The sequence below is a fragment of the Citrus sinensis genome, chromosome 3, assembly GCF_022201045.2.
Source record: "Citrus sinensis cultivar Valencia sweet orange chromosome 3, DVS_A1.0, whole genome shotgun sequence".
Taxonomy (NCBI): domain Eukaryota; kingdom Viridiplantae; phylum Streptophyta; class Magnoliopsida; order Sapindales; family Rutaceae; genus Citrus; species Citrus sinensis.
Window position 1 is genome coordinate 38,051,033 of NC_068558.1, and position 25,779 is coordinate 38,076,811.

General features: G+C 34.5%; 4 protein-coding genes across 10 annotated transcripts; 3 read left to right on the plus strand and 1 right to left on the minus strand.

Moving 5' to 3' along the window:
• The first annotated feature begins 4,153 nt into the window (after positions 1-4,153).
• On the plus strand, positions 4,154-9,940 carry LOC102617365 (endonuclease III homolog 1, chloroplastic-like). 3 transcript variants are annotated; one of them, XM_015525974.3, is made up of 11 exons: positions 4,154-4,283; positions 4,372-4,463; positions 5,788-5,851; positions 6,782-6,850; positions 7,260-7,378; positions 7,725-7,791; positions 8,024-8,115; positions 8,334-8,471; positions 8,622-8,726; positions 9,246-9,329; positions 9,601-9,940. In XM_015525974.3, the coding sequence occupies exons 1-11, from the start codon at positions 4,187-4,189 to the stop codon at positions 9,733-9,735; spliced, it is 1,062 nt and encodes a 353-aa protein (XP_015381460.2). In that variant the 5' UTR covers positions 4,154-4,186; the 3' UTR covers positions 9,736-9,940. The 3 variants fall into 3 exon arrangements, with proteins under 3 accessions (XP_015381460.2, XP_052292431.1, XP_052292430.1); XM_052436471.1 differs by having other exon boundaries at positions 9,565-9,695; XM_052436470.1 differs by having other exon boundaries at positions 9,528-9,674.
• A 147-nt stretch (positions 9,941-10,087) lies between these two features.
• LOC102616863 (endonuclease III homolog 1, chloroplastic-like) lies at positions 10,088-14,849 on the plus strand. Of its 4 annotated transcripts, none has more exons than XM_006494107.4 (10): positions 10,088-10,397; positions 10,529-10,623; positions 11,176-11,239; positions 11,504-11,616; positions 11,950-12,016; positions 12,166-12,257; positions 12,489-12,626; positions 12,713-12,817; positions 13,102-13,185; positions 13,597-14,849. In XM_006494107.4, exons 1-10 carry the CDS (start codon positions 10,097-10,099, stop codon positions 13,729-13,731), a joined length of 1,194 nt encoding a protein of 397 aa, XP_006494170.2. In that variant the 5' UTR covers positions 10,088-10,096; the 3' UTR covers positions 13,732-14,849. The 4 variants fall into 4 exon arrangements, with proteins under 4 accessions (XP_006494170.2, XP_006494171.2, XP_052292429.1 ...); XM_006494108.4 differs by having other exon boundaries at positions 10,529-10,602; XM_052436469.1 differs by lacking the exon at positions 11,504-11,616.
• On the minus strand, positions 14,422-18,494 carry LOC102617661 (protein farnesyltransferase/geranylgeranyltransferase type-1 subunit alpha). The gene is made up of 5 exons (XM_006494110.4): positions 18,229-18,494; positions 17,949-18,058; positions 16,345-16,465; positions 16,053-16,148; positions 14,422-15,387 (listed from the first exon to the last, which is right to left on the minus strand). Exons 1-5 carry the CDS (start codon positions 18,478-18,480, stop codon positions 14,947-14,949), a joined length of 1,020 nt encoding a protein of 339 aa, XP_006494173.2. The 5' UTR covers positions 18,481-18,494; the 3' UTR covers positions 14,422-14,946.
• A 257-nt stretch (positions 18,495-18,751) lies between these two features.
• On the plus strand, positions 18,752-22,263 carry LOC102617940 (gamma-secretase subunit APH1-like). Of its 2 annotated transcripts, XM_006494111.4 has the most exons (6): positions 18,752-18,904; positions 19,244-19,399; positions 20,119-20,204; positions 20,969-21,094; positions 21,298-21,425; positions 21,970-22,263. In XM_006494111.4, exons 1-6 carry the CDS (start codon positions 18,792-18,794, stop codon positions 22,087-22,089), a joined length of 729 nt encoding a protein of 242 aa, XP_006494174.2. In that variant the 5' UTR covers positions 18,752-18,791; the 3' UTR covers positions 22,090-22,263. The 2 variants fall into 2 exon arrangements, with proteins under 2 accessions (XP_006494174.2, XP_052292432.1); XM_052436472.1 differs by lacking the exon at positions 21,298-21,425.
• Positions 22,264-25,779: the final 3,516 nt, after the last annotated feature.

Below are 25,779 nucleotides of genomic sequence, written 5' to 3' on the forward strand. Positions count from 1 at the left end.
AGGCAGCCTTTGAATCAACCGCGTCCACAACACACATTAACCCAAGTACATGGCTTTGGCTCACAACAACCCTCACCCCGCCGCTGCCCCTTTGGCCATCGCCGATGTCACGCAGCAGCCGCCACCATCACCCTTGAGCCATCCTGATATCATGTCGGAACCTCTGACATCCCAAAACTCAATTGCACACGGCTCTTAAAACGCTTGCTCGCGGCTTGTCATGCCGCATACCACTGCCACAACTTCTGCTGACGGTGATGGTTCTACATCGTTGCAGTCCATCACCCTCAACCAACCCCCTTGCAGCCCGACCTCAATAACATCTCAACAGCCACGAACGCACGGTTTCTTCAACCTGCACTTGTGGCCACTTTCAATCTCATTAGATCCTGCCACTGCCATCTTGTTAGCCTCCGTTGATGGTGCCTCACTGCCAATACAGGATCAGAAAGGCATTTATATTACACTTCCTAAGGGAGTTTGGAACTTAATGGTCTCTTGACACTCATAATCATCTCTATGTGCCCTCATTGGGTGTATTGGTTTAATTGTGCTAGCTGATGTATTGGTTTTCATTTTCTGCTCTCTCAGATTTTTAATTCTTAGTTTTCCATTGGTTGTAAATTTATTTGCTAGCCAAAACATTTGATTTGGTCTTAAGCCATTGCATACAAGATGGGTTCTCTTCGTTTTACCACTATAATTTCTTTTCAAATGCTTACAAATGCTTACAAATCCCCTCAAAATCACACATCTCAGTGCTCTCAAGCTTATTTTAGTTTTGCTGAGTTCTATGAAGGTTTCTCTTTTTTAATTTGGCTGCGCCCAATCTGGTACTCCCAGTGTTGGTTGATTTAATTATAAGTTTATGGGTTAAATTGATTGGTTGTTTTGCATTATTTAAGCATTCCGGCAATTTCAATCTTTCATTAATCTTTGCCCTGATGTGAGATACGGCCTTTCATCTATTGCTTGATTTATCAATGGATAATTATCAGCTAAACAATCATGCATCAGGTGCATGTTGGTTCCGCTTTAGCTTGAATGCAACCATTTTGGCAAGAAAATGACGTTTATCATCTAGTTTTCAGCCTAAAAGAGACCTGTGAATGTTGCTAGCTTTGCAGCTTCAGCTTTTGCTATGATATTGAGGGAGATTTGAGCTTAATGTGTTGTTTACATCAGAGAGGAGATAGATGGCTAATTTGGTCTTTTTTGATATTTTGTGATCTATTTGATCTTTTTTTATATTCTGTGATTCTAGAGGGAATTTTATTACCCATCAGTTCCCAAAGCTTTATTTAATAATTTATTATCTTGGCAGAAAGGGCATTTTAGTAATTTTAACGGTCCACTAACAGTCAAGCTAACCGGCAACTAACGGTAGGGGAGGTGTCTGTAATTACATGAATACATTCTATGTAAGTGTTAATACACTAAATCTCAAGGGAGGTCCCTAAAAATAACCCATAATTCTAAACACTTATTCAATATATTAAGCATAAATTTTGACAAAACTATATTAAAGTCTTATTTGATAATAAGGTATCGTGGCTTTTACGCCACAATGCTCTAAAATAAAATTTATAATTATGAAATAAAAATTAATTTTATTGGATAAATGAGACTTAAATTTGATTTAAATAGTAAATGAATTATAAATATTTCATCAAATAAATTGCGTGATAAAATCACATATTAACTTTTAAGTCATAGTGTGAGTTGTGAGGTGTTTACCAAAAAGTAAAAAGCAATCAAGCCCTTACACATGTTAATTACTAATGCGGCAATTTTTTTTTTAAATAACGTGCAATTTGATTTCAAAATAATAATAATAATAATAAGAACAACAACAACAACAAAATTTGCTCAAAATTAAGAGCATATCCAACATAGCTACACTCCCTAATATCAAATTCTGTTAAAAGTTTATTAATAAATTATATAATCAATAATTTAATTGTTAAGCCTCCTAGAGTTTGGCGAAGTGCTTTTTAAATAATACAAGAGAATAACAAATTGAATTGGACTAGTAAATTATGAGTATAATTATAAATTACAAAAAGTGTATGATTATTATCATGATTATATGCCAAATAATTAATTGGGTCCATAATTTCAAAGTTCCCATACTATCAATTTAAATAACAAACAACAAAAATAACTTTGGTTATGAAACTAATCAATTAATCAATATTTGTTCTTATCAAGAACTAGACTTATGAAACCTCAATCCCGACAAAACAGTATGAGAATAAGTTTCGACCTTAAAACAATAGTTTTTAAACACTTGGTTAAGTATATTGAACATGAACTTTGACAAAGGCAATGAAAAACATTCATTAAAAGCTCTAATTACTGTAAAACATAAGAGATCATGTATCGACCTTAAAACAACACTTTTTAAACACTTAAGGCAGTGTTTACTTTCTGGAGTGGGAGTGTGGAGTGTGGAGTGTGGATTCCTTCCACTCCAGTGTTTACTTACCTTAAAAAAGGGAGGAATGAGAGTGGGAAGCCGTGGGTCCCATCCAATTTTGGAGTGGGGAGTGGGATTTCCACTCCCATGGGGTAGAGATGGCAAAACCCCAGGCCGGGTCCGGGTATTGCCATGACCGGACCCTGCCCGGATGCAACCGGTCCGGGTCCGGGTCCGGGCCGGGTTTTAATCCGAGTACCCGGATTTTATATTTTTTAATATTTTATGTGTATATATTTTTTGGTAATTTTATAAGTTTTAAATTTATTTCAATAAAATTTGACATGAAAATATAAATTTCAAGTGTTTAAAACTTTATATATGTATAATAAATAAGTCAAATAAATATAAAATATTTAAAATAATATATATTTTATAATTTTTTTAATAAAATCTGGGTTCCGGGTTTATCAAGTGATGTCCAAGACCGACCCGGCTTAATACCCGAGCCGGGTATTACCCGGCCGGCAACACCCGGGTACGGTCCAGGTCTGGACCGAGCGGGTATTTTTGCTACCTCTACCATGGGGGGAGGTGGGAGTGGGAATCCACTCCCCCCTCTTCCCATTTTATCCTTATAAAAATAAATAAATAAATAATATTTAATAAAATAAATAATATCATATTTATTAAAAATAATAATAATATCATATTTATTAAAAATAATAATAATATCATATTTATTAAAAAAAATAATAATATCATATTTATTAAAAATAATAATAATATCATATTTATTAAAAATAATAATAATATCATATTTATTAAAAATAATAATAATATCATATTTATTAAAAATAATAATTATATCATATTTATTTTATTAAATTTAATAAAATAAAAATAAATAAATATTATATTTAAATTAATAATATTAAACATTAATTTTAATAAATATTAATTATTTATTTAATTAATAATAATAAATATTTTATTCTAAAAAAAATTAATTTTGTACTATATTATCAATAATAATATTTCATTTGTGTTGCTATTATTAATAATTTTTATTCACATAATTTAAATTTAAATTAATAAAAAATTATGATTTACATAATTAAGAATATTAGTAATTATTATTAATTTATAAATATAATAAAATATTTATTTTATTTTCCAAATATATTTTTTATTAATTTTTTAATTACAAATTATAATTCTGTACATAAGGATAAAATTATAATTTAAAACAATTTACTCCTAATCCAAGGCTAAGTAAACAAATAATTAGGATTCTGATTGACAATCCATACTTTCATTTAGTCTAAGTAAACACCCTACTCCCACTCCCACTCCACACTCCTAATCCAAGGATTCTCACTCCAATCCAAAAAGTAAATGCAGCATTATTACATACATTGAATATGAGTTCTAACAAAACCATATGAAAAAGATTCCATTAAAAGTTTTAATTATTGTAAAATTATAATTGTGTTTTGGTAAACATATATGAGTTTAAATTAATTGTAATTTTAACGGTTAAACTTGTGAAATGTGAAATCAACTAATCCCAAGTTGTTGTATCATTGATTTTATGATTGAATTATTGGTTTTATTAGAATATGTATAGAAAACAAAAAGTTCGAACAGTATTTATAATTTTATTAAACATTAAGGAGCTAAATGTAATTCACCTCAATATAAATGCGCGCAGGACGTTTTAGCTTTCTTCTTTTTAGTCCCTCAAAAACCAAAACCAAAACCCAGATGTCTCATATTCTACTAAAAATGCCAAATTCAAGATTTTATTCCAAACGCCTTCTTCAACCCAATGCTGATTTCTCCACGTCACCGCCAAACCCAGGTCAGATTTTATTTTAACCCAATTAATCGTTTAATTATCCACAATATAATTTCTATTTCAAAATTATTTTTATGACATTTTTGTGCAGAGCTTCGTGTTTTTGTGAGGAGAAAGAGGCAGAAAAATGCTCTGCAAATATCAAAAGAAGATCCCAAAAATGAAGCACCCATTGAACACAAAGTAAATACTAAGTACCCGTTTTATTTTTATCAATTTTTAGTGTGATCTTGTCTCGTATTATAACTTGTATGATTTAGTGAATGCTTGTTCAAGCTTGAGCATAGTATAAATTATTAGAGATAGGAAAGAGTCCGCATAACATCAAAAACTCCAATGTACCGCTCAAGTATATGGTCAAATTTATTTAATGCAGTTGTTTGCTTTCTAATTTACTTAATAGCATGCGGAATTTGAACACAATTACCATATTGTTAAGCATTGACCCCAAAAGCTTAAGCTGTTAGGCTATTATGTATCAGTATATTAAGCTCTTGTTGGGTATACTGGTCAAACTTCCTGTCTAGTTTCCATACTAATTATAGAATTTTGTAAGTCGTGCATATAAAGTAATTATTCATTGGCTATGTAGGTGGTATTTTACATCTAAAATTAGCAAACCCTTATTTTGAGTCAGTTACTGAATCCTTTTGCTCATTCAAATATGAACTAGTGTATTACGCTAAAGTGTCTTGGTTTAGATTTTCGTTTTCTTGAGAGTACAAATGATTCAATACAGGTACACCGTCATCATTTTTTGTGATCAAATCCTATTGCTAGATTTCCAGGGGTGTGCATGACCTTGGTTTGGCTGTGCCTATAATAGCCTGGCCTTGCTCGGTTACATTTAAACTTTTCTCATATTGCTCATGGTGCGAGACAAACCCAAATGAAAAAACCAAGCCCTACTCATAAGATTTAGGCTTGAGATTTGGCAGGTCATTTGTCAGAAAATTTCTGAACTTTTATTTGATTAATTTAGTTATGCAGCATATAGGAAGATATTCTTGAATTCAGCAATCACAAATATTTTCTAAATTCTCCAACGGCAGTGGTCGCACGGAAGCTATAGTATAAATAAACTTTCCTCTGGTGAAGGTACTATAAGCGAACAACTCAAGATAGCACACCAGAAAATGGAACAATGATCCTTTCTCTTTCATTTTTCCCTAGAAAACAAATGTGTTGGATTTTATCCTTTTCTCCTATTCATGTTTAGTTTGACAGAGATGTGTTTAGTTCTCCTTAGAACTTCTTATCATGTTGATAGTTCATGTGGGCGGCCCTGGGTGGTCATGGTTAGGAATCCTTCCCAATAGTTTGACCTTGCTGAAGGTCACATGAGACCAATTGGGCCGTGGGCCAAACCCTATCCCAAGTGGTATTGGTGATTAATGTGTAACACTTCATTGATACTTGAAATTTCATTTAATTGAAGAATTTTGGGTGCTAATCATAAATAATAGTTGATGTCACAATCATTTTTTTTTAACTTTTTGATATACAGTCATGTGGCCTACCTGACATTGAAGAGTTTGCATACATAGAGGCTAAGGGATCTGCCCTTTCAAGTAAGAAATCTGGTGATAGTACTTTTTTTGCACATTGTATGCATCTTGAGATACTTATACAAATAAGACCAATGCTTGATCATGTTCTATTGTTCTGCATAGACTAAGATCATTCCTATTTTCTTATTTGGTGCTTTTGTAATGTAATAGTAGGGCATTTGCGAGGAAGGAAATATAAACCGATATTCTGAAAATTGATTTAGAAGACATTGTTCTCTTGGTTCTACGTCTATAAACTCGCTCTCTCTGTCTCTTCATGTTTTATGCTTTTAGTTTTTGTTTAAAGGTGGTCACTTCTTTTTGCCAAGTTTAGATGAGCTTGCCACCTATTTTCAGGTTTTGTCTTGTTTTAATAAATATATGATGGAAAAATAAAGATAGAACTTCATTATTTCACTGTTATGATCACACGTACACAATTGAAAAATGCTGTATCTAAAGCAACAGCCAGATGAAGCCTTTTTATTAGGTGCATGAACGTGCTAATAATACTTTTTGGGAATCTTTACCTTTGACATTCTTTTAACATCGTACAACGAAATTTAATTTCTGACTTTATCCTCTAGACTCTGGGATGACATTAAGCCTGCTAGGACTTAAATATTACTGTTGGCCCTTAGTTGTTTGCCTAAACTTTTGGGGTGGGTGGTGCCTAAAATTGTATCATTAGTTGGTTTATATGACAACCTTATTAATTGAATCTGGTCTGAATTTAATCTTGCTCATGGAGGGGGCTGCTTTAGTGCTTAGATGGTATTATTGCACACTCTCTGATTAGTGCTTTTTGGTTGAGAGCTAAGTTAGCATATGTTTGACTCAGAAATGGGACTTACCCACACAGAGGCATAACCATCCATGAATATATATGCATACCCATACACTTTATTGTGGTTTAAACTTGAAGTTTTTCTCATAGAAGTTGTTTTGCAGGAAAATTGAAATCCACCCAAGATACGCCTGTTGTGGGAACTGAAGTTGCCTCTCTGAATGGAGTGAGAGGTAAATGAAGATGTGTATACTTGCAAATTTTGTCCTAACACTGGCTATGGAGAGAGTTCCAAGTAGTAGCATCCAAATTACTAAGTTGGAGTCTTATGTTGGTGCATACTAAATAATTTTGTGGGTAATCTTCAAATTATGATCTCTTCAGTTTACTTGATGTTTTTCCCCCCTTTTCCCCACAACATGGTTTTGATACCAGTTAGCCTTGGGTTATTATTAACCACAATTTGTTTGTTTTTGGTGACAATCGCGCTTAGTCCCTTACAGGATTAGGGGAGCAACAACAAGTTTTTTCAGTAAAAACTTGTTCTAGTCTTTTAAGAAATAGTGATAGCCTGTCTGGTTTAATATTGTTTTGACGGGTGTTTACCTTAGAAATCTAATTAATGCACTTAATATTTTTTAGGTGAACCACCTGCCAATTGGGAAAGAGTTCTTGAGGGAATTCGCAAAATGAGGACTTCAGAGGATGCACCAGTAGACTCTATGGGATGTGAGAAAGCTGGCAGTTCTCTTCCTCCTAGGGTACAATCATCTTACATATGTAATAAATATAAAAAATAAAGAATAAAAGTCCTTTGCAATTGGACCACCTACCTAACTAATAAAGCTAAAACGTATCAGAAGAGCACTCAACTAACTGCTTGGGGTGGTCCATATGGAAATCGAGAAAGTCTCAAGATATGTTAATCATACATATTACAGCACTGCCTTTACTAGTATTTCATGAACCATGTCAAATTGTTATCTTATTCTGCATTCTTGTATAGCTTTTGGTAGATTCTAATTAGTCTTTGCTTTGTTGTTACACATTATATATATGGAAGAGCCTCTGCATAGCTGAATTAACTTTTTTTTTTTATCTTGCCAGGAGAGAAGGTTTGCGGTGTTAATATCTTCACTTCTATCAAGTCAAACAAAGGATAATGTTACTCATGGCAAGACATTCACTATTGTTTCCTCTTTTTTTGATTGAAAATGATCTATATGTGGCAAGCATTTCTTGATTTTCCTATATGGAGTTAGTATGCTTGGAGTTGTTTAGGCAGTAATCATGACTGTGAAAGAATGAATGGGAGAAAAGCATAAGGCATTCTAAATCCTGTATTCACATCTCTTTAATGCTTTTAATACTGGCTTTCCTCATTGAAATCCTTTTGGGGAGTGCAGGAGCAATACAGCGTCTCCTTCAAAATGGTCTGCTTACTGCTGAAGCCATTGATAAAGCAGATGAAGCAACCATGAAGGATTTGATTTACCCGGTATATTTCTAAGAACCCAACTGAAAAAAGGCTTTAAAAGTTTCCTTGTCTGGCTTATGTCAAATTCTACGAGAAAGATAAGCATGACTTTGAATGCCAGAGGCTTAATTCTTATGTCTTTTTTTTTTTTTTCTTTGGCTAATACTTTTTTCCTTGCCTTTTTTATGTCAGTTTACAGCATCTGTTCATGAATTTTTACTGTTGCTCTCTTTCAACAGGTTGGATTTTATACAAGAAAGGCTAGTAATATGAAGAAAATTGCTCAAATTTGTCTCACAAAGTATGATGGGGACATACCTAGCTCATTGGACGAGTTGCTTTTGCTTCCAGGGATAGGCCCTAAGATGGCTCATTTGGTAGGGTTGGTTACATTTCGCTTGAATCACAATATCAACTTATATCTTTTCAGGGGGGCAAAAAAAAAAAAAAAAAAAGGAATAACAGCTTACTTATTTTCCTTTCAAAAGTTAGTTTAACAGAAGTTCTTCTGGTTTGTGGTGCTTTAGGTCATGAATGTTGGATGGAACAATGTTCAGGGGATATGTGTAGATACTCATGTGCATCGCATATGCAATCGCCTTGGATGGGTATCTCAGCCAGGCAGAAAACAGGTAACTCCATCTTATACCCCCGATGATGGCATCATTCTGCATATTTAATAAGATACTTCTGCTGTTGAAAATTCTGATCCTCGTTTTGAGAAATTTCCTCAAAACAAAGTGAAATGTTTTGACTGTAAAATAGAATTTATCAGAGTAAGCATTTTTGTCTATTTCACCTATCTTGAACAGAACTGATGATGTACGAAGCTGAGAAAATTTTTCTGGAATTATGTGATCCATATTACTAGTGCTTTTGCAATTTTATAATCCTTCTTCCAAGATTTCAAAGTTCGAATTGTGAAGAAATCCTATACCAGTATATGTATACATGTTCCAGTTACTTTTTGAACTCAAATCCTATCTTCACAATAGAAAGATAATTGTTATTTGCCTTCTGGTGGCTGTAAATAATCATTTTTTTATTACAACTATCTTGTTCCTATCCTCATTAATCTTCTTTCCTTTATGTATGCACTTTTACCACATCATAGCCTTTGCTTGCTTTAAAATTTTCTTGTTTGTTGCTAGAAAACTTCATCCCCAGAGCAAACAAGAGAAGTGCTGCAACTTTGGCTTCCGAAGGAGGAATGGGTTCCCATTAACCCTCTCTTGGTACGTGTAGCCCATTGTACACTTTGATTATGAATTTGTCATGTTTACATATCTTAATTGATAATATATTGGGATGGCTTTGCCGAAACTAAAGCTTTCTCAGAGATATTTACGTTATTTGAGATATAGCTTCCATCTCGATTTCAGAAAATGCATAACAGTTTCTTTCTTCTGATATTATGCTTTATGCCATCGTAGCAATCTATATTGCAAACACGCAAATTCCTTGTTACAGATGGAATTCATTGACTGGAATATGCACTTTAAATAGGTGGGATTTGGACAAACAATATGTACCCCAATCAGACCTCGCTGCGGGATGTGCAGTGTGAGCGAGCTCTGCCCTTCCGCATTCAAGGAGAGCTCCAGTCCATCATCTAAGTCGAAGAAGTCCGCTCAGAAATAGCTTTGCTGCTCATTTTACCCTCCAAATTAACACAGTAGGGTTATTGAGCAATATACATTTGATAGATGGCTTCCTTGTGTATTTTGGTCATAGGGAATTGGTGTAATATCATTTCAAGGTCAATGGTCTCGTTTTGCAAACTTGTATCAAATGCTTGCGGAGTGTGATAGAAGGATATTATTGGTCTTCAAAACTTTTCTGTTTCTGTCAAGTGACCAACTGCTGTTAAAGATTACAGAATAATGAATTAGCAAATATGATCGTAAGTCGTAACGTACGACTCACTCGACGCGCGTGCATGCATGGACGGCGCTTGGACACGTCGTTAAACTTGGGTTTGGGCAGTTGACTTTTTGGAGAAATGTCTGCATGCATTGCCTTTAAAAAAAAAAAAAAAAAAAAAAAAAAAACTTGGAAGACAAATGTGTGGTGTTCGATATGTGGTGTGGTGTTGATTCCACGTTCACTCGCAACAGTTATTTCAAAATGTAAGATACGGGCCGGTGTTAAAACACGGATCTTTCCAAAAATAGAAACCTGGATGTATCGTACTCTGCTAAGAATGCAAATTACAAGATCTTTTACTAAAAAAAGCATTCTTCAGCAAGGTCAAGTTCAACCGGGCGCTGATTTGTCCACGTCACCACCAAACCCAGCCCCAGGTCAGATATTAACAGTCAAACTAATCTCTCAATTAATTATTGGAATGTAATTTATTATTCCATTTATTTAAATATTTCTTTATTTAAAAAAATAACTAATTTCATTTTTCTGTAATGGCATTTCTGCGTAGAGCCTCGTGTTTCTGCGGGGAGAAAGAGGCAGAAAAATAATGCTTTGAAGATATCGAAAGAAGAGACGAAAAATGTACTACCCTTTGAACATAAAGTAAACACCCTTTTTTCTTTTTTCTTTTTTTTTTTCAATTTATTTTAATGTGATCTTGTTTTCCGTTGTTTTTTTTTTTTTTTTTTTTTAAGAAGTTTTGTTTCTGGCTGCTAAACTGAGTAAATTTTTTAAAAAGTATTTAACAGTTACTCATTTTTAGCTGGGGAAAATGACATGAGAAAAGAGTAAATTGATAGGAAATACTCGGCATAGCATCTAAAACTCCAATGTACCCACTCACGTGCATGGTCAAGTTTATGCAATGGACTTGTTTGTTTGCATAGTAATTTACTTAGTAATAGAGTGTTGAATTTGAACATAATACCTTTTAATGTGGTCAATCTCAATCTAAAACCACGTTGGATGAATTTGAATCCCAAAAGCGATAGTGTCTACTCAAACAATACCGTGTCCTGTTTCTATGTTATTGGTGATTGATGTGTAATAATACCCCACTGATATTTGAAACTTACTTTCACTGTAAAAGTTTGAGTGCTAATCATAAAGAATAGTTGATGGCACAATCATTTTTCTTTTCTCTTTGATGTACAGCCATCTGGACTACCTGACATAGAAGAGTTAGCTTACAATAAGGCTAATGGATCTGTCGTTTCCAGTAAGTTATCTGCTGATAGTATTTCTTTGCTCTTTGTATCTGTCTTAAGACATTCATACAAATAAGATCAATACTTGATGATGTTCTGCATAGGCGAAGGCCAGTCTCATTTGAGATGGTATCACCTTTTTGCATTCCAGTTTTGATAAAATGTCGAGGAAATTACACCCTGTTAGCTCGTCTTTTGGTGCCAAATTTCTGGTTAGATAATGTTTTGATTGTGTTTATGCCTGAAGTCTAAACAATGCACTAAATGTTTTATAGGTGAACCACCAGCCAATTGGGAAAAAGTTCTTGAGGGAATTCGTAAAATGAAGACTTTAGAACCAGTATACTCTTTGGGTGTTGATGAAACCGACAGTTCTCTTCCTCCTAAGGTAGAGTCATCATATATGTAAATATCTATAAAATAAAGAATATAGAAATTCATCCGCAATTGGAAAACTAATATAGATAAGCAAAGTAATGCATCAGAAGAGCAATCAACTAACCGCTTGCCTATGAAAATTGAGAAATACACACACACTGCATATTACAACACTGCCTTTACAAGTATTACATGAATTATATCAAGTTGTTATCCCATACTACATTCATATATATATATACTTTTTGGTAGATTCTAAAAAGCCAGTGCCTTGTCTTAGTACATTCTATAAAATGCAGGGCCTCAGCACAGCTGAATTTAATTTTCCTTTTTATCTTACCAGGAGAGAAGGTTTGCAGTGCTGTTATCTGCTCTTCTATCGAGTTTAACCAAGGATAAGGTTGCTGATGGCAAGTGATTCCACCTATGTTTATTCATTTTTTATTGTTCGCGTTTACTGGGAGAATATCATTGCAAGGCATTCTAAATCATATATTCACAGTTATCTTTCATGCTTTTAATACTGATTTTCCTCATTGAATTGCTTTTGGGAGTGCAGGAGCATTACAGCGTCTCCTTCAAAATGGTCTGCATACTGCTGAAGCCATTGATAAAGCAGATGAGGCAACCATCAAGGACTTGATTTACCCGGTATATTTCTCAGAATCCAATTGAAAAAAGGCTGTCAAATTTTCCTTATCTGAACTGTCATATACTTTGAGAGCAAAGCCTTAGTCTGCCAGGGGTTTAATATTTTTACAATTTTAATATACTAGTTTTTTCCACTAATTTTTTGTTTTCCCTAACATGTTTTCTGTCTTTTGTTTAATGTTATAGTTTACATTATCAGGTTATGAACTCTACTGTTGCTCATTTCAACAGGTTGCATTTTATACAAGAAAGGCTAGTAATATGAAGAAAATTGCCAAAATTTGTCTCACAAAGTATGATGGGGACATACCTAGCTCATTGGACGAGTTGCTCGCACTTCCAGGGATAGGTCCTAAGATGGCTAATATGGTAGGATTAGTTACTATTAGCTTGAAACTTAAATCTCCTTTCAAACGTTAGTTTCACAAAAGTTCTTTGGTTTTGTGATTCTTTAGGTCATGACTCTTGGATGGTTCAATGTTCAAGGAATATGCGTAGATACTCATGTGCACCGCATATGCAATCGCCTTGGATGGGTAACTCAGCCAGGCACAAAACAGGTAACTCCATCTGATACCCCAATGATTGCATCATTCTGCATATTTTAATTTAGAGATTTCATCTGTCTTGAGCAGAACTGATTTCCAAGGCTGGGACACATTTTTGCACTCATGAGATCTACACTAAGTATTATTAGCTCTGTAGTAGCCAATACTGATTATGTTATTCATGTATAAAAAACTTAGGTCCAGCTTATGAATGCATCAGTTTTCTTCGTGAGTTGTTTATGTCAGTATTAAGCAAGTTGCATTGCTCACTTTCAAATTTTCTTGTTTGTCTGTAGAAAACTTCATCTCCAGAGCAAACAAGAGAGGCGCTGCAACGTTGGCTTCCAAAGGAAGAATGGGTTCGCATTAACCCTCTTTTGGTACGTGTAGCTCATTGATTTACCAAATGCACCATTGTATGATTGAAATTTATATATATATATATATATATTGAATTTGTTATATACACATTTAGTCTCTGACACTATGAATATTTAACATGTTCACATATTCTAGTTCGTAGTAACTTACTAAATTCTGAATGTTTTCCCCCCTAAAACTAAAGCTTTCTGGGATATCTTTGCTTCAAGTTCATGATTAAGCTTTGAGTCATCTTAATCCGCTGGATTCTGATTAAGCTTAAAACTAAAGCTTTCTGGGATATCTTTGCTTCAAGTTCGTGATTAAGTCGCTTGCTTTTTATAATAAGCAATCATATCAATCTGTATTACAAACCGGAAAATTCCTTTGTACAGCTGAAATTTATTGACTGGAATTTGCACTTTAAATAGGTGGGATTCGGCCAAACAATATGTACTCCTCTTAGACCTCGCTGTGGAATGTGCACTGTGAGTGAGTACTGCCCATCTGCATTCAAGGAGAGCTCAACTTCATCGTCTAAGTCGAAGAAGTCTGGTAAGAGGTAGATACTTGGTTTGAACTTGGCTATTCTAGGAAGAACATTTTACCCTCTAATTTTTCCCTTTGGGTGCGTTTGGGGCTGTAATACATTATGTTATATCCTATGGTATCAGGATGTATTTTATTGCATTGGATTATATTGTATTGGTTTGTATTGTGTTTACTTGTCTTCAAAACTTTCATTGTTTCTGTCAAATGATCAACTGCTCTAAACATTACCAACCGTTCAGCAAAATTGCTTTCATTTCTTCAAATTGTCAAGAGTTGGTTTTTGTTACAAGAAAAAGATTAACCCCAAAAGTCCCCTTCCATATTCAATCCCATGCTATATCTAGTGTACTAAACAGTGCGTGTTAATCAACCTCCTAAAATAAACAATTGGAATATAGTATGGATGAGAAGGTAATCAACACCCTGCATTAGGCAATAAGAGTATCAAAAGAGCAACCATGGCAGCAGAGTGATTCGACACAATATCAAGACCTTCATATCACTTATCACATTACCTAATCAATTAATCATCAATTAACAATCCTGAGTGAATACTATATCACTGTATCCAAGATTTAAGATAAAAGCTATATAATGACATAGTATCCAAGATGTGGGACAAACTTCAGATACAAAATGAATGAAAAAACAAAAAGACCGTCAAAAGCATATATCATATCATTTGAGAAGTGTAGCATGAATCATCAACACAAAGTACACAAATTGTGTATATTTAGTTTCTTAAGCTTTTCACACAGTCAAGAAACAATTAGAATCGAGTTCATTAAGGAAATTAGAGAGGTAAATATAGCATCTCTCGATAGTAGCAGCAATTATCCATCAATAGGTGAAAAGCAGAGTGCTCCCGGCAAACATTACATCATACAAATCAGATTCATATAATTCTAGTTTCGATGCAAATATGTTTTCTTGTACAACAGAAATATTACGTAAACTGGAGTCCTCACCAGAATCATGGGATCCATCAATTCCTCCAGTAGATTCCACTCTATGATACAGCCAAGGGGAACATGTTATTGGTACAACATCTGGAGCTCTACGACAAATGGCGCTGCTCACTCAAAGAAATCACTCAACTAGCTATTGGATGCTCCCTTTGATTAAAATAAATTAGCCAAGATCGAACAAACAGTCTTCTGCATGTGAAAAGGATGTAGGTTTGACCATGCATCCATCAGCATGACCTAAACTGGACAACATCCGATCTCTTATTGACTCGAGACAGTCAGAGGAAGCTTGCTCTTGCGCCACAACCAATAGTTACATCTTAGTGGATCAACACACTCTAAAACTCGACAAATAGCCCTCCCCAAGTCCGAATCCAGTGGTCCTGAGTCTGGAGTATTCAAAGCATTTATTGCTTCTCTGAACTCTTCACTTGGCCAAAAACCATGGCAAATAAGATCTAAAAGTGTGCTCAGAGCAAAAACATAGTTGCTTTTGGTACTCAAAACTTTCAAACACACCGAGGACATCCTAGGATCATTAATCCAAGACTCGGTGTCATCTTTGTAAAGGCCTCGAAGGTATCTCCAAGGACTCTCATTCTCGGGGTTACCCAAAATTGCTTCAATGGTAAAATTAACTTCAGAATCTCTCATTGCTATTAGGCCTCCAAGTAAGGGAGATCTGGTTACTACAAAGTATCTCTGTTACAAACACAAAGACGAAGATAATTAAATTTTGATTATCATGGCGAGTTTTTGCAAGCAAATCAATGAAGCAAGTAATCAAAATTGAGTTAACAAAGACCAAAGAGGATATATATTATCAGACTTTGTAGAAGTAATCTTAGTACTTGCTCGCTAACTTCAAGATCCATTGGTCCTAAGCAACATAAGAATTAATTTTAACTGATGATGTGCCCCAAATATAAAGTAGCAAGTATTTTTTAAATTTGAAAAAAAGGCCAAACTTTTCCAGCAGATTTGAGATACATAGAGAACAGGTGCAAGTTAATTAGAGTGCCCATCTCACTTCCAGTTTCTGATACAGAAGGTAAAATGGGAACTACAGTTTTTTGCATACCACATACATGAATTACAAGTCTGCCACTTCAAGGTAAGTTTAGGGGTGCCATTGGCGCTGGCAAAAGAGCTGCCAGGTAGCCAGAAGCTCTTTCTAGACCAATTTTCGAGTATTTAGTTCATATTAAAAAGTGCAGATAGAAATAGAGAACATCCATCAGGTAGTTAACCAGGAAACAGCGCCAAGTGATTTTGCACAAAGTGCTTTTTGTTATCAAATGAATCCTCAGAAACACATCCATACTGTGTTTAGATCCAAAGAGCAGATTTCTCTAAGAAATTAATACCTGATTCCATGCAGAATTATTAAATATATCTTCTCCAAGGAGCATCTGACAATAGTCAAGCTCATCTTCCCACCCTCCTAATGCCTGAAGTACCCACTGCAAAATGAAAAAAATAACCCTTTAACTCAATACTTTTTGTCAGATATAAGAAGTGCTAAGTCAATGATGTTCAAACTACACAATTAACTAAAGAGAGATTAGCCATTAGATTCGAATGCTCAAAAGAGAAAAAATAGAGGGCATAGCATCATATACATGTTGTTTTTAAAATAAGTGAAAGGAAAGCACAAACCTGCCTATGGGACCAGGCATGATAATTTTTAGCATCAAGAGAAAGCATCTTCTTGGTGAACTGAAGTTCCTTGTTCACTGCACCAGTTCCCAATTTCTCAGCAACCCACCTTCTATGATGCCTGAAAAAACACTCACCATTATAATGGATATGAAAAGATACCAGATGAAAATGAGATAAATAAAACTCATGAAACTTCTAAAACTAGAAAAAATTGAGCAGATAAAATTATTTTCCTCAGCCCATAAATGATATGCCATATAACAAGGCATATTACAATAACTTTATTTCACCATCTTCTGCTCCAGTGGAAAATCCTTTTCAACAACAATAACTCTGTTTCCTAAATGTTCTCTTGATCAACGAGAATGACTAAGACATATTACAATTTGCTTGAAGCTCTCCAGGGTGCTGTGAGCAGAGCAACACCGCTACATCAGAGGATTAATTATAGTGCTACCCTAAGCCAGCCTACCACAAGTAACAATGTTATGCTCATAACTTCAATAGAAAACTGACAAAACATGCATAAATTAGTTTTTTATTATCATCCATTGCAAGCATTGAGAACAACATTAGCCTGCCCTACCGGTTTCCAACTAGCAAGCCCTTGTTTGATGCATTTAGGACTTCGAAATCAAGTTCAGCACAAAAGTTTCAACCTATGACGGGCATACCAGCGACAAAGGTGAGATGCGGACACAAAAGACCCTGCATTCTTTAGAAGAAAAAGCATATGGAAGAAACAAGATTAACTCATTCAAGCGTCTCACTCAACCCCACCCTTATAAAAAGGCAGGATCCACCACACAGCAGTCCCGCACGTTTGAGTCAAAGATTGTAATCAATCTGAGACTTAACATGGAGATTCATCAAAACTAGTCGCATGCAATTGGCGTTTTCCAAACTTGGTAGTTTCCATCTCCAGAAATCAAGGCTGATCTGAAATTGGGTCTATAAAATGCTCTTTTGACCTCTAAGACCTACTAGTTCAGTACAAAAACAAATTACGAAGCAACTTTCTCGTTAACCCCATATATCTAAGGCACTCCTCACCTTGTAACTAAGGATGGATTAAAAATAATTAAGTCAAAACTAAATCCAGATACAATGACTACAATCATTAAATTTGCAAGAATATTGATTGAAGGAAAAGCCTTCCAAAAGGAGCTGTAAGAGTCTAATATCAAAGGAAAAAACTTCAAGATCTAGAATGGATAAAGCATGTTAACAAGAGCACAGAGATGCACCGAAGAAAGCTTACGAAACACATTTCCAGTACTTAGACCCACATCACTTCACCCAAATTGGGTAGTTTCACAGAATTTCATGATCAAAACCAGGATAGTAATTCCCAGTAAAGATGGATGCACAACCAAAGTAGCAGTTCAGAAGCACATTTGTAGAGATATAAAGAAGCCAGGCAAACACATACACGTTTTACCGAACAAAAAACGTAAGTACGTTCAGGTAACTAAAGTTAATTTTTCAATTCATTCTCAAACAATTTATTTCATTTTTATTTAATACATATCAATCTAACTTGAATTTAGTAAGAACAACTACAAACAAAAGAGCTGGAAATGAATTGCACAGTGCCTCACCATAACTGATAATTTTTGGAGTTACTCTTGGCAATGCGGCCAACAAAAGCCAGTTCATCTTGCAGGTCGGCATGAAGCGTCTCAATTATTTGGCGCCTGAAATGCCATACCTTCAAAACAGAGCGAGAAAATTGAAAAAAAAAATCTAATTTTGTTCTTTATGGAATAAAAATCAAAACTTTAACACACAAAACACTCCAACTTAAAATATATATATATATATATATATATATATTTCCAAGAATTATTGAAATTTATGAAATCGGAGATGAAGGATTACAGTGTAGTTGCCGGGGTTAAGGCAGATGGCTTCTTTGGTGAGTTGAAAGGAGCGAGACGATCGCTCGTTGGAGTAATAGACGGCGCGGAAGTAGCTCATGGTTTCGCTGAATTCTGGTTTGTATGCGATCGGGACCACTGGATTCGGGCCATCGTCTTGTGGTATTGGAGTGACGTCAGACCACTCGGGTCTTTGACTCAGTGGCAATCTCTCCGCCTCCTGCTGCTGCTCGTCCCCTTCGTCTGATTCCATTTTTGTTGTTCTCGCTAGTACCGAACCCTCTCTCTTTCTCCTTTGATCGCGATGTTATTTTGTTTCTTTTTTTTTAATTAAAATTTAAATAATATTATCGTTAGTATTCTTTGTACCAGATCAGCTATAATTACAAAAATAGCCCTATGGTTTGCACAAAGAATAGAACACTTCCACTGTACAAAATTCTAAAAGTAAATTCTGCAGAAAGGGCTTGAAATTGCCAAAATTTTCAAAAGCCCCAGAGAGCTGAGGAGGTTGCTTGGGTACCGGGGAAAAGAAAAAAGGAAAGGCGGAAAGAAAATTGAGAAATGACAGTAGCGGCAGGGATCGGGTACGCGTTGATAGCGCTGGGGCCGTCTCTTTCTCTATTCGTCGCCGTCATCTCCAAAAAGCCTTTCTTGATCCTCACTGTCCTTTCTAGGTATTGTCTATCCTCTTTTTCAATTTTCTCTCTCTGCCGTTTTCCCGAGAAAAGCAAAGAAAGTTTTCAACTTTGAATATCTAAACCTCTCATTGTTTGTTAGTGACTTAAGATAATTTACTTGACTAATGAGTAATCTAACAGTGTTGTGTAAATAAGTGAATATTAGTATTTGTTTATGGTCAATTTGTGGCTGTTATTTGTTTATTTTAGGATTTATAAGTTAATTATTCTCAATCAACTGACAGACAAATGGCAGCTGGACTCAGAAACTAAAATTTGGGCGTAATTTGATTAATGTATGAGTTCTGTGATGGATTTATGAATTTGTGAATGCAGTACATTGTTATGGCTTATAAGTCTGATTGTGCTGTCGGGGATATGGAGGGCTTTTCTTCCTCTAAAATCAACCACCTGGTGGCCATTTGCACTACTTATAATTTCATCTGTCGGATTCCAAGAAGGGCTTCGTGTTCTTTTCTGGAAAGTTTACAAGTAAGCTGTTATCTATGCATCTTAAAATTCAGTTTGCAATTTCATATGTTACTTACTGTTAGTTTTTAGAAACTATCAAAAGTCTTCTACTTGAGATTTGTTACAGACTTTAGTCATTTGTCGTCTTTTCTTCTTTGTATTATTTGCTTGATACCTTTGTATTTCATACAAAAACTTGAATAGCAAACTCAATTCAACCTACTTATAGCATCAATATCATTCTAAATCATCAAATTATGGTACTGCTCAGATCTCAATGGTGCCATTCGGTGGAGCTTTTTCTTTGTCTTGCTCTCTCTTTTTATTATTATTATTACTTTTTTCTTTTTTCATGGTTCTGCTATGAGCAAACTGATATGTCCTTTCAGAATCATTCTCCATGTTTTACAGTGTTGTCCTTGCAATATCTTCTGCTCTTTTCCCATGCCTGAGTAGTTCAATTCTTTTCCTCAGAATGTTCTCTTGCAAGCTATTGATTAACAACTTTGTTGATGGGCTGTCAAAGGATTCATTGTCATATTCCTCAACTCTTTGGGTGCATTGAATATTCACTGTTTCGAATTTTTTTCAAACCCTCTCCCCATCTCCATCCTCCTACATCCTTTTATTTTATTTAGGTGGTACCTTGTTTTCAAAATTCAGTGGACAATGGGGAACCTGCATAGCATCTCACTGGTATTTAGTTTTGTTAACATCTCTTTCTTTCATACTTAATGTAGGAGGTTAGAAGACACGTTGGATGCTTTTGCTGACAGAGTTGGAAAACCACGCTTATTTCTGACTGATAAGATGCAAATTGCTCTTGGTGAGCTTTGAAGAGGCTGTTGAATCCCTTTTGCCACCAAGATTGCCATGTTTCCTATATCTTCTGTTTGATTTAACCATAAAATAATTTTTCACTGCCATTGTCAGATGATATTCAAGTCTTATTTATCTCCTTCTTTAACCTAGCAGTGAGATTGGCTGCATTTATATTCTTTCTTTATAGTTGAAAAAGCCACCATGATGTAGCAAACATTAGGTATTGTTGAGCTATGTTTGTTGTCCAAAGTCAGAATTGTTAAATCTCATACATTCTTTAGCGTAAGAATTAACACTGTTAGTGACCCCAATTACTCATTATTTCATATATGAGTTTCAATGTAAAAGAAATATGATGTCCTATTGAAACAAAACTGTACTTAGTTGGTCTCACTTAAAAGAACATTAGGTTGACCTTAGTGATTGATATATTCAAATGCATCGATTTGTTGAGTATGATTTTTAGTTAGGCTTCTTTCTGGTAATGCTGTCTTCCAATCCTCAGGTCATGTTGAATATTCACGATTGCACCGTGTCACATATGATCCTCCGTTATTCTGGTTAAATCAAAGTTTGGAACCTTGCTCTTTTTCTTTGACATGTTATATATATGTGAAACATGTCATATTATAACTATCATTCCACTGCCACCACCCACAGCTATGTCGGTTCTAAAGAGGACAAGTTGAATATCATATTCACTGATTTATTCCACATTTTCCTGATAATCTCATTTTCGTGCTGATGTCAATTTGAAAATTTTTGCAGCTGGTGGATTAGGCCATGGTGTGGCCCATGCTGTGTTTTTTTGTCTTAGCCTGTTAACTCCAGCATTTGGTCCAGCTACATTTTATGTTGACAGATGCCCCCAGATGCCCTTTTTTCTTATTTCTGGTGAGTCATGCAATTCTTATTAGTTGCTTGTACACAAATACAGTGTCTCTGACTGTATTGTTTGTCGGTGAATGTCGACTTATGTAATTGTAGCATAGTTTTCTGTTGTTATTATTCACTTGGAATTGATATTAGCTGAAAAATATTTCAATTTTTTTTTTCTTTTCCATTTTTCCTAACTATTTTTGGCCTTACTATTGCAGCAATCATTGCTCTTGCATTTGTTACAATTCACACTTTCTCAATGGTCATTGCATTTAATGGGTATGCTGAAGGGAATACAACGGACCAGTATTTTGTTCCTGTTGTTCATCTTGTGGCCGGAATGGTGGTAAAGTCTGCATTTGCTAGATGTTTTTGCCTTCTATCTCAAAAGTTTTCATTATTGAGAATTTTATTTCTCATTGTCCTCAAAAATTGCCAATTGAGTCCTGAAACTGCCTTAGTTGTGTTTGTTTGGTTGAATGTGCTATGTCATGCATGCTCATTTTGAACGATTATGTGTTCTGTTTTCTGCATATTTTAGAGGGAAATTATTGGCAGTTGTGTGATTTTGATTGCTTTGTGGTGTTAGTAGGAAGGAATCATGAAATCTATCTTTTAATCGCTGGAGTTGATCCAGTACACGCTATTCACTATACTATAAATCGCTTTATTAATTCGTAGAAAAGCACCGCATTCTTTGGACATTTGACTTAGTTCTTCGTTGTTTTGTTTGCTTCAAAAATGCCCAATAAAATGTGACTAATTTATGATTTTTAATGAATTGATATTTTTTTTTTTTTGGGCTAGCAATGTGCTTGAATGATCTTTACCAACTTTCTTGTCTCTTTTTTAAATCTTTTGTTTCTTTTACCTTTTGTTATTTTCCTCAGACATTGGTAAATTTTGCATCTGGTGGTTGTGTCGTTGGGATTCCTCTGCTCTATATCCTGGCAAGCTTGATCCTGTTACACTGTGGGAAAATGGTGTGGAGAAGATTAACAGCAAGCTGAAGCAGGCAGGGTAATTCTTAGTGATCCATAGCAATTGGAAAGTCACTCTCAAAATTTATAGCTCAGCTGAACATGTAACTTACTACACAAATGTATCTTGGAAGGTTCTCAAAACCATTTATTTTGTGAACTAACATCCATACTAATTCAATTCAAACGGCTGTTTAAATTTTCTCTTGGTTCTCCCCTTCAGCCAAATATTTGGGAATATGTATTTTCTAGGAGTATAGGGGCATAGCATTTTGGTGTAAGTGTATAGGAACATAGCTTTTTGTTGAATTTAAGGGTTGTAAACCAACAATGGTAAGTCTGCAATTTCGAGGATGTGTGTTTTACATCATTTCCACAACACCAAGAATTAACTCTGTGGGAAGCCGGTGATTCTGGCAAATTTTTGTGGTATAACCTAACTGTTGGGACTTTTAGTGCCTAAGGTTGTAACTCTTTAGCAAGGAAGGGATCAGATAGTTCATTTGAGTTGTGGTGATGGTAATGGTCATGGCAATCCGGCCTTTTGGTGAACGGTGCTAGTGTTATGCCCAGCTAGACCTTAAGAGCAAAGTACCAGTTGGGACTATCCCAGAAATAGAGAGGTACCAGTGGAATTTAAAACAATCGGCAAAATTCGCCGAACCACATAGCCGGAAGGGTTAGCTTAAACGTATGTCATTAAGACAGCAAAAGGATGGGGGCGACAGTAGAACTGGAAGGTTTCGTAAGTTGCTTTCATGATTAGAGCTGAAATGTTCAGAACTACGAACCAACATTATGTATATAGAGTACATGGTTCTTCCATTTGACTGGACTCAATCATACAACACCACATGGACTGCCCAATTTCATCTCAAAGCAAAGAACTAAAAATGCATCTCCAACTCAAAACACGAATAACTGGAGAAATTAAGGGCCCGTTTAGTATTATTTTTGAATTTGTATTTTTTAAAAATAAAAATAAAAATAAAAATAAAAATGGTGTTTTGCAGTTTCTGTATTTTGAATTTAAGTATGTTAGGGATGGCAAAACCCTCCACGGGTTTGGAGCCCCACCCCAAATGGAGAAAATTTTGAATAATTTTTTAGGAATGAGGGAAAATAATCTCTAAATTCTTAATGGGGTGGAGTTTGGTTTTGTACTCCCCACCCCAATCCCCATTATATATAAATATGTTTTTAATTCTTATTTAATAAATTTTATTTTATCAATTATAATGTCAATTAATAATTTTTTTTTTAATTTTTATGCAATATAAACAAGATATGAATGAAAGAAAATCTTATAATATTTTTCAACTCTGAAACATTGTTATATTTTTTTTTTTCTTTTAAGGTGCTACGCTCTTTAAATATTTTTCACTTTTAATATCATTTTAAGATATTGTTTCAAACTTTTAGATATTTTTTTAAAAGAATTTAAATACTTTATAATATGATGATGATTTTATTTTAAGTCTCTAATTTTTAACTTACTAAAATAATATATTTATACATATTATAAAATAGATAAATGGAGAATGGGGTGGGAATGGGGAAATCATTCCTCACATGGGGATTCTCCATCCCCACCCCACTAAATTTATTGGGGAATAAAGTGGGGAATGGAGTCAAAAATTTCTAACGGAGTGGGGAATGGGGTAGGCCTCCCCACCCCATTGTCATCCCTAAAGTATGCGTCCGGTATCATTTTATGTATCCTGTATTTTAAAACTGAAAACATTAATATGCGTTCTGTAGACACAGTTGAAAATGATAAAAACAGAGAATATGCGTTCAATAATACTTTTTTCAAAAACAGTTTTTACTATTAAGCATTTACATCATATTTATAGTTATAAAATAATTATTTAGCTAATACATACACAAATACAACATAATAATTTAAAACAAAATTATTAAAAAAAATTTACATGATAAAATTTTAGAATTAACATTAATTAAAAAAAATTACATTGTCATTGTTTTTACATCATAATTAAGATATATATTACAACACATGATTTAAACAAAAAAATTATAAAAAAAATACATGATAGACATTATACATTACGTATGTAATCATGCCACATAGAAGCTGCAATTCTATCTCTTGTAGCACTCATCTCGATGACACTTGCTAGAGATTAATCAATATTAGTAAGTAGCCTACTAGTGTCTCCTTCTTCGTTGGTAACCAAATCTTACACATCAAAGTCCCCAAATAACCTATCACTTGCATTTTCTCGTTGAATAAAGTTATGTAAAGCGCAACATGCAATTGGAATTAGACGTTGCTTACGTAAATTATAATTACGCATATCCCTTAAAATTGAAAATCGCGCTTTTAAAATATTAAAGCATCACTCAATTACATTACGCAATGATGAATGTCTATAATTAAACAATTCTTGGGGACCTCTAGGTGCTCGACTTGATCCTCTATAATCACGTAAATGATATCTCTCACCTCTATATGGTGTCAAAAACCATTTCATATTTATGTATCCAGAATCCACAACGTATTAATATCCTAAAATATAAAAACAATAAAACATAACCTAAAATCCACACACACACACACACACATATATATATAAATCTCAATATTCTTCCCTTCTTCCAGACGTGGAAACCCAGATTCTGGTCTATTTAAGGCATCCATAAACACCCTTGAGTCATGGGCGGTACCTTCCCAGCCCGTATATACAAATGTGAACATCATGTCAAAAGAACATGCACACATGATATTTTGAGTCACCTGAGTCTTTCTATCTCGATATGATATCTGTTTATGTGTTGGTGACCATGCAGCAATGTGGGTTCCATCAATTGCACCGATACACTTTTGTGAAAATATGTCAAAATTATTAATTTATTAACCAAATGTTAATGTCACATAAACATTGAAGTAACATGTATTGAATTTCTTACCTCAAATTATGAAAACAAATTTGGATTGTTTCTAATCTCTTATGGCGTTTCCCTTGAGGTTTTGATTTTATAATGTGATTTGCCAATTGACAAAGTACTTTTAACACACGCTTTAAGTGTGTAAACACAGTATCCCCTGAACTTTGAAAATGCTCAGATACTCTAGTTTCAGTACATGCTATTAATCTACAATATCATCATATTAAAAACAATTAATTAGCTGAAAAAAAAAGAAGGGTGTTTCGGAACCTATTCAACCCACGAGTTCTATCATCAGTCATGACCAATTCTTTGTTTTATAGGGTAATTTTTACCATATTTTATTAGAGAAACTAAAGTGAGATGACAAAATAATTGAATAAAAATTAAAACATTTGCCATTTCGTCAAATATGCATCATAATTTCACATTCAACATCTCCTCTTTGTTTGAGGTCCCTTTAATAAACCAATAAACTCAAATTAAGCATCTGTATAAAAGAATTCCCACAAGAAATTGTTTGTTTTAATAGATTTAATCTCTAAAATAAATGAGGAAAAATCCTAGTAGGCTGGCCAAAATTTGTCACTACATATGAGAAAGCTCAGAAATTTCAAGAAACTTTAAAAATCACTCAAATCATCTCTAAAAATTTCAGCTCATAAACAAAATAAATACCGGCAAGTGACAGATCCGGGAGAGCAACAATGGTTGGGCAAGTGCGGATCCGAGTGAGCAACAACGGTCGGGCAAGTGCAGATTCGAGAGAGCAACAATGGTCGGGCAAGTGACAGATCCGGGAGAGCA